The sequence below is a fragment of the Tubulanus polymorphus genome, chromosome 6 (assembly GCF_964204645.1).
Source record: "Tubulanus polymorphus chromosome 6, tnTubPoly1.2, whole genome shotgun sequence".
Taxonomy (NCBI): Eukaryota; Metazoa; Nemertea; class Palaeonemertea; order Tubulaniformes; family Tubulanidae; genus Tubulanus; species Tubulanus polymorphus.
In genome coordinates this window covers 2,928,811-2,941,491 of record NC_134030.1, presented here as the reverse complement: position 1 = coordinate 2,941,491, position 12,681 = coordinate 2,928,811, and the positions used below count along the sequence as shown (strand labels likewise).

Here is a 12,681-nt window from a genome sequence, read left to right as displayed (position 1 = left end):
TTAGTAAACTGCCTCTGAACGATTTCCGTTGGTAAAAAAGAAAGTCTGAATAAATGAATACATTCAGTGCACTGTTTATTGTTTTGATAGTTGTGAGTGTAATGTTTCTAATAAATATTTCCTTTTAAATGAAAAATGAGCAAAACGGGAGGGTTCTTTCCTCGATACGGGCCGAAATCTTTCCTTTTATTTCGGAGCGCGCCTTCCTATTTTTCTAGACGCAATTCCTCACGCATGTCAATTTCATTCTAATTAAATTTGCCAACATTGTCAACAGTACCGTATTGTCATTTCTGTTTCTTTCTCTGTCGTGTATATGATTGACGTGCGTCCATGACGCGATTCTGTTTCACTTGAATTATTGATGAAAACCACCGTAAAAACTATCGGCATATTTTCCTTGCCAAGTGTCTCCGCAATATTCGTGATTACGGTTAGCTCATTTAATATCGACAGAGAGGAGATTCTCAATAAATGTTTTTTGTTTGTTCGGTACAATATCCACTCAGGAACGCAAACGTCCCGACCTCTCATGCTAAATAGGTTTTGTTTTGTAAAAACGCCTTCAAATTTGTGTGATAATTCTATTATGAAAAATAAGTATGTAGTTACCTCAGTAGAATGACTAGTATTTCGTTAGATGCATATAATTTCTTTAAAAGATTTATTTTGCAAATGAATCTGTTGTTTCCTAATTAGATGGATTTTCTCTTTTGTGCGACAAAATGTACGGGTCTTAAAGAAGATGATGAAATAGTGCGGTATAGATGAAATTTGGAAATAACTTTTCTGCGCCATCTTACACTGTGAAACATTTGCTTTCAGAAAATGACTGACGATAAGCCACGAACTCGATATACAATGCGCCTACCGCCGTCCGGGTCGAGGTCCGGCTGGGATACAGTCGTTAACCTCCATCGCGTCACCAACGCCATCCAATCGCACGACACTACCGAACGTCTTCCGCCAATCAACAACGGCCGGCAGCCGAGTACGACCTCTCGCGGCAGCAGTCGGCGTCGTTCGGCGAAACAAGACGCGCTTCCTTCGATCGACGGCGACCGATCGCCGAACGAGAACAACAACGACGACGCCAGACGACATCGATTGACGAAAAAACAACAAATTCGACTCGCCGAGGAGCAACGAAAACGAGAAGCCGAAGAAATAAACAGTAAAAATCGAAACTGGCAAGAAATTAAAACTCGTCTGCACAGAAAGAAGCATCAGTCTCGAGGTCGACCGGTGACCGTACAGAAACCTGAACCGACCGCTGAAAAACGTACCTTAGCTGATATTATACGACAAAAACGATTTAACGATGAGGTAAAAATAATATAATCGGAAATTCCAGAATAATATTTCATTGAAAAAAAAATGATCTAGATTATTACTTGATATCATTAAAACATAAACATATACATACAATACAATGCAATGCAATGCAATGCAATGCAATGCAATGCAATGCAATGCAATGCAATGCAATGCAATGCAATGCAATGCAATGCAATGCAATGCAATGCAATGCAATGCAATGCAATGCAATGCAATGCAATGCAATGCAATGCAATGCAATGCAATGCAATGCAATGCAATGCAATGCAATGCAATGCAATGCAATGCAATGCAATGCAATGCAATGCAATGCAATGCAATACATACATACATACATACATACATACATACATACATACATACATACATACATACATACATACATACATACATACATACATACATACATATATATATATATAATATATAAACCAGGGATTATTACAATCGCATTAAAAGAAAAATGCTCGAGACCAACATATAAAGATTTAGCTATTTTGATTACTTATAAATAATTCATCGCTTCATCCCAAAATTCACCTCTGGTTTTACAGATACTCCCCACCACCTCCCGTATAAAATATCATTATTTCTATTTCTAAAGACGGCTGTAAAAAAAATTACGGTTATGAATTGATAATTAGCAATTGAATGAACGACACGGTGACGACGGAGCCGTATCGATCAACACCGTATAACTGTGTTCTATAGCGGAACACTTTCCCCGATGACACATCCCCCGTGAAAACAATCGGCTATTCTCTTCACGTAATCGGAAATAATAAGCATGTTTTCGTGCGAAAATAGATTTTAAAACGTAAAACATGTTCGCGGAGAGAGTCGATATGTGCTTTCTGAATTTTATTGCGCACAAATTATCCGGTCGTGTACCGTATGCTCGCATTCAGTAGCAGGTCTGATAGAGTGCGCGTATATATCTTACCAGCAGGTAGGCGTAATATATGTCTCCTTATGTGCTCAATTATTAGAACGACGCTATTTTTTCTAATCGTAGGCTATAAAATCTGTGTGTTATTCATATCGGCAAAAAATCTCCGTGAATTAATATTGGAAACGTGCACAAAAGCGTTCAGATTCATGCGGGAAATTTTTCCCACGAACTTAAGATATTTCTACGTGTATAATATACATTAAATCATTCTGCTTTTGATTCACTTATAACGCTATGTCTTTACGTTTTGTGTGGACAAACATTTTAGGATTTAAACCTAACGTCGGTTAGCGTGGTGAAGTATTATACGACTGTCTTTCTTTAATTATATCATGTATAACAAATATTGTTAGTTGCTCCAAATCTAAGGAAGTTTTTGTATCGTGTTATTTCACATTAGAAATAATTTCATTATTCTACGATGGTTTTTTCTGTTCTTTGACATTATACGCGCTTCGTCGAAAAATCGTATGCTAAAGAGTTTTTGTATTCCTGGTCCCCAGTTCCACGGTTTAGAGTTAAGATTTGAATGTAGGAAAATTTTAAATAACCTAATCTTACCTCGGAGATAACTCTAACTCACAACTGTAGAACCGGCCACGTTTTTTTATGAATTATCAGTTACAGATATTCATCTTTAAATACAACCCGATAATTCACTGATTTGGTTTTCATTTTCAGAATAAGAAATATAATCAAAACGGCACAGCTGTGATAGTCAACCACGGACCCGAGACGCCCCATGCGGCTACTCCAAATCGAACTATTGTGATAAACCGGGACGATACGGCCGTTGAGACTTATCAGGAACGAAAAACTACCGCCGCTGACGGCTCAACGAAACGCGTAGTTTCAAATCGTTTAGAGATCATCGATCATAACTCGGCGGACGATCCGGCCTCAAAAACAGATAACAGTCCTTCTACGAAACTTAGTGTACACCAGACAGTACAGGACGTGCTTGCGCAACAGCAACGGAATAAAAATGTCGTCGTAGAACATCGGAAAATGGCGGAAAGTAACGAAGAAAGTGCAGCAACGACGAGTACCGCAACGGAGGAAAAGCAAGACGACACAAATACAGAAAGTAAATCCGTTGTAGTTGACGAAGAGAAAAGTGACGGAACTGCTGCAGTAGATCAAAATACGGTGTCTGTTGATAGTGAAAAGCAAGAAAACGTCATAATAACGACAACAACCGTCGAAACTACAGAACATGAAACAACAGTTGAAACAAAGAACAACGAAGAAAATCAGAAAATTGTAGCCGAGGAGGTTAGTGATGATAAAGAAAGCGAACGAGTTGAGGTGAAAGATACAACTGAACAAACTGCTGATGAGGTGACTAAAACTGCTGAAATAGAAGACAGTGAACAGGCTGAACTAGAACAAAGTGATAATAATGTAGAAAACGGCGAAACTGGTGAAAATAACGAGAACAGAAGTTCAGATACTGTAACAACGTCCGAAAATATTACAACCACAACAGAGACAATATCAGTGATTAAAACTGCTGAAGAGGCGTCTGAACAATCGGAGAAAAACTCGAATAATGACGACGTGATCAAGGAAACGGACGAAAGCGTAAAAATGGAAGATTTAGTTCGCGAAGAAACGGTTATCAAAACAGACGAACAGAAAATAACGACGGCTGTTATAGCAGACGATGCGGATAATAAACACAAAGAAACGACCGAAGAGAAAACTGAGGAAATCAAACCGGCTGCTGTACCTGTCATTAGGATAGAAGATGAACAACAACAGAAAGACAGTTCACCGCAACCGAGTGAGGAGGAAGTGAAGAAAAACGAGGTAAAGGAACCTGATCATAAATCATCGCCTAAAATCGTTGCACCGGTCGTGGAGGAATCTACTCCTTCAGTTTCGACCGATAGTAAACCACCTACTGCGAGTAATAAAACTGCAGCTGCAACTACGCCGAGAACACCTCGAGAAAAACACGAACTCGTTAAAGAGAAACTGGATAATCTCGAAAAAGCGATCGACGAACAGTTGAAAAATGTTCTGGACGGCGCCGGAGCTCAGAGCGCCGCAGGAATCAATCCCGAACAGTTGGATAATCTGTTAAACGGGGAATTTAGTAAAGAATTGGATAAATATCTGAAAGGTGATCCGGATAGCGGAGCAGATTTAATGGATAAATTCATACAAGCCGTTTCTTAAAATGAATGGCGAAAATCTAATTCTAATCGTTCGAAATCATTAACAGAAAGTCAGCTGATGTAGAACGCTGAAAACGATTTTTGAGAAAACTCACAAGTAGAGGTTTCGAAACATTCTTTCTTCATCAATTTACTACTTGATTTTACATGAAATAAAACATATGTTTCGATAATATCAGAGCCATCGAACGTCAGAACAGTCAATAAACACGTGTTACGACGTTGTGATTTCCTGCAAGAAAATAAACAAAAACAAAACATATTCAAAATAGGATGTTTATTTCTTTACTAAGCGTTGATCAAGAAGAGATGACGTATAGATATTACACGTTACGGGAAACTCGAGCTAAATATTGTAAATAAATTCCTTTGTATTGAAATCGTTGTTTTAATCGTTCATTCTTTTGATTCTCCATCAATAGCAGTTTGACGCGGTATTTGAAATTGTGTATCCTACCTACCTTTCGAAATAACGGGTTTGTTAAAGAGGAACTGGTTCTAATTTGTAACCGTACTTAATATTGGTGAATTTGTGTATGATAGAAAGTTACTTACCATTCTAGATCATTCGTGGAAACCTTACGTAAATGACAATGAAAATTGATTTTAAAAGACAATTAGTCCAGCATTGAACATTAAGCAGAATAACCAGAAAACAGGAAGAAACAATACAAAAATCTATAATGCATTAGCAGACGTGATGTGTGTCACAAATATTTCTTCATTCATTTATTCTATGTTTTGAAAATACTGAAATTCATTTTGTTGATAATTTCATTCACAAACCTACCTTTAAAAAATGCCTTTATTTGAAATGAACGATATCTGAATTTCCCTTGAGTTGGCGTAAAGTTGCGGGGATTCTGGCTGAAACTTTTTCGCATACCGTTAAATTGGTATAAAGGTTCCTTATGCTCTAACAGATAGCCTAATGCAGCGTGATCATCAAATCTAAATTTCATGAATGATTTTGAAGATTGAAATTCACAATGAATCCCTAAAACGTCTCCGGTCAGAAATTGAATACGATCAGTTTTAGGCACAGTTAAGTTCACCTGACCCGTTACATTTCTACCCGGTAAATGATTGCTTCCGATGTGTTTGAATGAATTATCTGTTAATTTTCTCCAAACGCTCCCGTACAGTTTCACCGGATTCTCTGCTTCATAGATCGTATATTGCCACATAGTGATTTCACCGTCGCAAGTGAACTGGTTATTCGGCAGAATAAATGGATAACAGTAGTAAATTCTCTCCTCTAGCGCCGCGGAGTTGTTGGTGCAGCCCAGGTTTATATTCGACGGACAAACGTCATTTCTAGAGAAATTCCCTGAAAAGAATATTCAGATTTTCAACTCATTTACCAGTCTATTTGTCATGATCAAAATCTAATAACTTCATAGAATTTTCCACGAGAAAATATTTAACATATATATAGAAAGGCTATAATAATAAGTATTAAAATCTTCACTGCAAGTTATTATAGTTTAGCAGTCGTAACAACGACAGAATGAGGAGTTTCCCTGACCTTAAATCGTATGCTATCTATACAAATTGAGAACATTTGTTCTAAAGGATATTAAACCCCATATTTTTTGTGCTGATGTTGATGAATTCAAAACTAAAAAAGTACTCATGCAACAGTCCAATAATGATGTCAATGCTTGTTACAGATCCCTAGTTACGTATATGTTATTTCATGTTCCAGCAAAAATAGTGTCGATGAAGAAACGACCGAACTGAAAACGACCCGGGTCAAATTTGCACGGATCAGGCCCGAGCTGAATTTGGCCAGTGCCGGATTAGAAAGTGCGCTCACACGTAAACCTCTCAATCGATACAAAACAATGTTTAAACAAAGCGCAGTGAGTCATTTCCGGAACCAGTTCCGATTCAAACGCGATTTTGTCCCGTGCTAACTGCCTTGTTGTTCCTGATGGCTGGAATCCTGTACCTTTGGTGTAAATGCTAGTTCCCCAGCCAACCTGCCGATACAACAACCAGCCGGTTACACATATTATGAGGTTCCCCTTTGTTTACTATACACTTAAGGCCGGACCTAGAATTCAAGGTTTTGTCAGGGACCTTGCAAAACTCTGGCATTATTTTTACATTTCTGACCAATGAAATCATTAAAAATCGTCAGGTCGGGTCGAGTTCCTGTCGGTATAAACCCCTCAGAAACAACCTAGTCAAAAGTTTTTCGGATCAGCTTTTTGGATATAATTTCAACTAGCAACACCCGACAATTGAGTCGTTTGGTTTGGAAGATGATTTCTAATCATAATGATACATCATAAGCGTTAACGGGGACGATTTAATTCACTTAGTTGTTAATGTGTGCCTGTATCTTCCTGAGGTTTTGCACTCTTATCTGCCTGAACTGGTGAAACGGCTTTATGTCACCGGTCTTACACTACATATTAATGTATTGGACCATTTGCATCTCAATGAAATGAATAAAGATTAAAATTGATCCTTCTGCACCGGAGATTTCTGGCACTATTACGTATACATCATTATACAGGTGGCACTTTTAAGATTTAATACGTAATTTGTACTACATACCTTCATATATATGCGACACAAGAAGCCACCAACTAATTCTTCGTCGAAAACCAAGATGCATCGTTGAGGAAATAACTTTCTATACAATTCGAGAGGTTTACGTGACTGTGTTGTATGCTATATGTTATTATTTCAAATGCGTGAAAAAAATTGGTGAAAGCGTTCGCAGAGAGGAGAAGCTAGTGAATGATTTAGTAGCAACAAAATGAGACATAGCAAATGAGCTATCGAAATCCAATTGCAAAACCAACGAAACAAAAACCCAAGCAATAGGTTTCCAATTTTGGTTTGACGGTTACTTTAGTAGAACAATCATTGCACCAATCTATATGAAAATATTATTTGATCGAAAATGCAGGAAGTATTCACTATGCTACGACCTACACTCGGCTTAAAATATCAGTAGTAAGTTACCGGGTGAAGATAATTATTGAAAAACGTTTCAAGAGCAAACACTAGAAGCAGAAAAAATAAAGCGTGACATTTTTCGGATCAAATATTATTATTATTATTATTATTATTTATTTATTTTCTGAAAATTATAGCAATTTATAACAAATAATATACAATTTATAAATTATCATGTTTTTGCACAAATTCAGTATAAATTGACATAATTTATCAGAGGGAAAGATATAAAAAAGCATAGCTTGTAGGATATACCACCCCCAAAAAAGTGTTACATTAGAAAAAGAAAAAAGATTCATTCATTCATAAATATATCTAACAATAACGATCAAAGGGAAAACAAATACCTCATAGGAACTTTTATGTATTAAAAAATCCAACTTGAGAAATAGCTTAATTTATCAATAGATCGCTCCAATGCAATTAGAATGGGTAAATAAAGTTTGAAATGTTTCCAGATGCTTTTATTTTCTGTTTTGTAATTACGTCAATACTCATTTTTCTTCCCTAGACTGTGATAATACAGGTTAAGATGAATAAAAAAGCGGTAACATGTTGATTTCAAAGATGAAACGTACTTAGTCACCGTAGAAATTTCACCTGCATGGTGTGAACTACAAATGATATATTATGTGACGCTTTCGTTGTGCGGTTTATCTTCGATTCAAGGCTTATTTCATATGTTATGTACATAATTTCGTGTTGGAATCGATATGTCGTTAGCAGAAAATTGTCTTGAACTGTTTACGAAATTGACGCCTCGAAGCGCAGTATATGAAAAAATTAGCGGACGCTATAACCATATTGAGAATACGTTGAGTCGGATTTAAATAGAGCGCGGCCGAGTCATTACCGAATTTACCACTTAAGTTTAGAATTAAGTTCCTGACGGCCGCGGATAGAAAAAAACATTTTCGAACTAAAAAGAAACAGGAAATTACAACTAAAGTCAGAGTTAAACTACGATCGTTACGAGTTTGATTCGTGGAAATTGATTTTCTCGCCGCTTCTGCTGATGTCAGAACGAGAACTAATCGAATAGTTATAATAATCACTATCACTGTCGGGATGAAGTTGATTATTGGAGCTCGAACGAAAGCGTCGTAGTATCGCAAATGAGTATCTCTAGAAAATGGAGTTCGTCTTTGAGACCACCGTTCGTATCCAGTGCACGGATTGCGTGAACGCCTTGTAGTATATTTAAAGAAGTTTTTGCTCTGATCAGCGACAGAAATTAATATGATAGAAAACATGTAGATGTAACCTTTCTTCAGGCTGATTATTCTAGCAGCTTTAAAGGGCCAACAAACAACTATGTATCTGTCTACGCAGATTACTAAAGTTATCAGATCACCGATCATTGAAAATACGGGTCTGATTACTTGAGTGTAGGAATACATGCGCTTCATAACGTGGTTTATTTCAGCGGTCATGTCCAGTAACAGAGTATGGCTGTAGAGCTCGTAGTGAAAATTAAAAACAACATATGATAAACACTGAAACATGTCAGCAACGGCCAAACATCTCAAATATAGTATACTCGTGTTCCTTGAGCGTTCCTTGCTGAGTATGACAAACGATATCAAATTATCGCAAACGCCGAATACGGCAATACTAAAAATGACGAAATTCGTGATTTGCAGAAAGAGATTCACGTGAAACGGTTTATAATCGGAATAGTGAATGTATTTACACCGAGGATGCGGTCTAAATCCAGCAGCACCTCCTGTCGTAGTAGTAGTCTTTACGTACGAGTTATTCACGTATCGGGCGATATTTGAAGAAGCGTTCATCATTTTGTTTTCTCTATCTCTGATGAAACCTATCGACGCTCCTACAGTTTTGAAACTCGAAATATTCCACCGATTTTAAATGCTCGGTGGTCTTACCTTTGATACCAAGAACACACACCCGACGTTTATTCGTTTGTGAATGATTTCCTCGGGGACTAAACTCGGTGATTCACGCCCGAGTTCACTAAATGGAACTTCTCTGAAAATGCGACTATTGTAAATAATTGATTTTGTAAATTGATAATACCATTAGAATATTGACTGCACTGTATTATCATCATTATTATGGTATCATTATGTGAAAACCTGTCCCCAATCATAGGACGAAGAATGAAAGAATCCTAATCGCTTTTCGATCGGACTTGTAGAGAGGGGGGGTTGGGGGGATAGAGAGAGAGAGAGAGGGGGGAGGGAAGGGGGAGAGAGAGAGAAAGGGAGAGAGAGAGAGAGAGGGGGAGAGAGAGAGGGGGGTTGGGGGAGAGAGCGTTGATGCCACAGGCAAATTTCCTATCTCAATCATAAGCACATTGTATGATTCTCACCTGTCCGTACTTTATTGATTTTTACTCGAATGTTTTTATTTCAAAAGTTTAGACTTCAATATCGTTTTATCGTAAATGTAACTACTCAATTTTAACCATGGCTGTGATTTACAGCTCGTCGATATATCTGCAGTGGTGTCTAAACTGATTAGATGAAACTGCATTGTCTCATCCACAAAGGACATAGGGCTCTTTACATTTAGTAGTGAAGATATTTGTTTAGATTTACCTATGGTTGCGCCAACACTGTTTGCTTAACCCTTTCAGTGCGTCTACACTGCAGTGCAGTGTATAAATCAGTGATAGATTTGCTTGTACACCGCACTATGGTGTATTGATGTCATTAGTAATTAGTAATTATCCCTCTTGAAAAATGGCAGCACCTGTCAAACATAGTGAGATATTAGTAACTAACGATACATCGCACCACAGTGTAGACGCACTATAGTGGTATTCCCGTTATTCAACACACTAGGGTGGAATTTTTCAAAATGTTCAAATTATCTCCAGCACTATAGGGTAGTAATTAGTCCGCACTGAAAGGGTTAATATCTAGTTTGGGAAAAGCTTAATCTATTCTCAAATCGTCTGCCTTCAAAAGATTCAGGTTTATCAAAACAAAAAATATGATGTAATATCTGAATTATACGGAAGCGATAAAGGGCCTCGAGTTGTCGCGTTCCAACTCGACAAGTCGCCATATTTATGTCGACATACCGCGATATATCGCGTTAAGTCGACATGAATATGTCGATATATCGTGACGTTTTGACGACATATTTCGTTTTCTCGACCATTTTTCTCGCGAAAAGTCGATATATCGATATATCGCGATATATCGACATAAATAAGGCCCTTTATTGCTTCCGTAGAATTAGGTAAAAGGTTTTATTGACTGAACTTCGCTACTAAATGATTCAGCAGATTCAACACACTGTCAATTTATTCGCAAATATAAAAGCTCAGTGATATTAGAGAACGGTCAAAATGAAGTCACTTCATTTGTTCAGAGAGGACTGCAGTTAACATCAAAGATGCGTCTTGTTTTAATATCGTGGCTTCTCGCATTTCTGATATTTGAAGGTATGTAAAAATAGTTACAAACAGTGATTGGGAAATAAGTATGATATGAACTTCGATTTTCAATTATGTTGGGATCTAATGATTTTGAGGAAATATTGATGTTTTCAGGAGTTGTCGCTGGAGATGATGTTTGCCCGTCGAATGTTGACCTTGGTGGCTACTCCGCGGCACAAGAGAAGAAATATTACGGATGTCATATACTGATATTTCCGAATAACCATTTCACTTGCGACGGTGAAATAACTATGTGGCAATATACGATCTATGAAGCAGAGAATCCGGTGAAACTGTACGGGAGCGTGTGGAGAAAATTAACAGATAATTTATACAAACACATCGGAAGCAATCATTTACCGGGTAGAAATGTAACGGGTCAGGTGAACTTTACTGTGCCTAAAACTGATCGTATTCGGTATTTGAGTGGAGATGTTTTAGGAATTCATTGTGAGGCTCATGGTGGCAATACATTCATGAAGTTTACATCTGGTTCCTCGCCATTATCCGGTGATCGCAAAGAATCGGGCTACACGGAGAGATTCAAGGAACTGTACCAATTCGACAGCGCATTCGACCGAAAATCATACATTTTTAAAGAATCTAATTCAATAAACCGGTATCGATATTTTCGATTGCGGACAATTAGTTTAAAAGGTAGGTTGGTGACATCTTTAATTGCCCAACTCATCATCCGAGGACAAATAAATCTCAAAGTTCAATTTTTATCGATTCAATATTCTATCTTAAAATATGTCCAATTCACATTTATTGATGTTACAAGTCGTGAGTAATCGTATATTACGGTTAGTGAGTATTTAGAACAAAAAGAAACCTTATACCTGATGTGCATGTGTACCACGAAAATGAAGGTAAGATGAGGTTAAAGGTAGGGTATTATCATTACTAGGGTAGATTCAAAAAGATTGTTTCAGTTTAATGCTTGCTCCAATTTCCTTTAGTTTTGTCTTATGTGACACGTCTGGTAGGTATACATATCTCAACACTCAAATCTTTCTACCCAGCAAAATACATTTCCATCAAAACCGTATTCAGTATGATGAAATGTTGGCCCGTCCGTGGAAAACCTGCATCGTTACAAAGTTGATTGTTGCAGATGTTATCAAAATAAGTAACAATGGGGTACCCGCTAAACAAGCTACCCCGTTAGATGGCGCGACAAGCAGTAGGTTGCTCGTTGTCAAAATAAGTTCATTTTCAATGAACTTTGAACTTGATTTTTAGACTCCTGAATCCATATATTATCACAGGACTCACTAGATATACAATACTTTCATCCTCCTACTCAGATATCGGTTTAGTTTTCATAAATAATTGATTCATTTAAGAGAAAAGTTCATTCAGATTCAACTGAAACGTAAAAGGAAATCGAATGCGGACGACCAACTATCTACTAGCGAACCTGGCGGATCCTCGCCTGCCGTGAGTGGAATCCTCGATTGCCACAGTAGCACTGCGCGTACCCCATTCTAATCCGATACGCGAAAAATCGACAAAAAATATTTCCATGATTAAAATAGCGAATTTATTGTTAAAACAATTAAGCTCTGTCATGAAGCAATTACTGATATCAATCATTCATATAGTTGCGCAATGAAAATGATTTAGACTGTAACGTAATATGATATTCATCATGGAAATCGTGTCGATAGGCGTCAAAATATTAATCGACCTGTAACGAATGCGTCCCTTGGGAAATATCCATTAGTCGTTTCAAAAACGAGATGGATCACATTTGGGAAAAAACATGTGAAATACAGTGGGACCTCGTTACAACGAACTTCATGGGACCAGAAAAT

At 37.4% G+C, this 12,681-nt stretch overlaps 1 protein-coding gene across 1 annotated transcript; it reads left to right on the top strand.

The window, feature by feature from the left end:
* The first annotated feature begins 828 nt into the window (after nucleotides 1–828).
* On the top strand, nucleotides 829–4,803 carry LOC141907174 (uncharacterized). Its single transcript, XM_074796748.1, has 2 exons — nucleotides 829–1,326; nucleotides 2,972–4,803. The coding sequence occupies exons 1-2, from the start codon at nucleotides 829–831 to the stop codon at nucleotides 4,472–4,474; spliced, it is 2,001 nt and encodes a 666-aa protein (XP_074652849.1). The 3' UTR covers nucleotides 4,475–4,803.
* The last annotated feature ends 7,878 nt before the right edge of the window (nucleotides 4,804–12,681 follow it).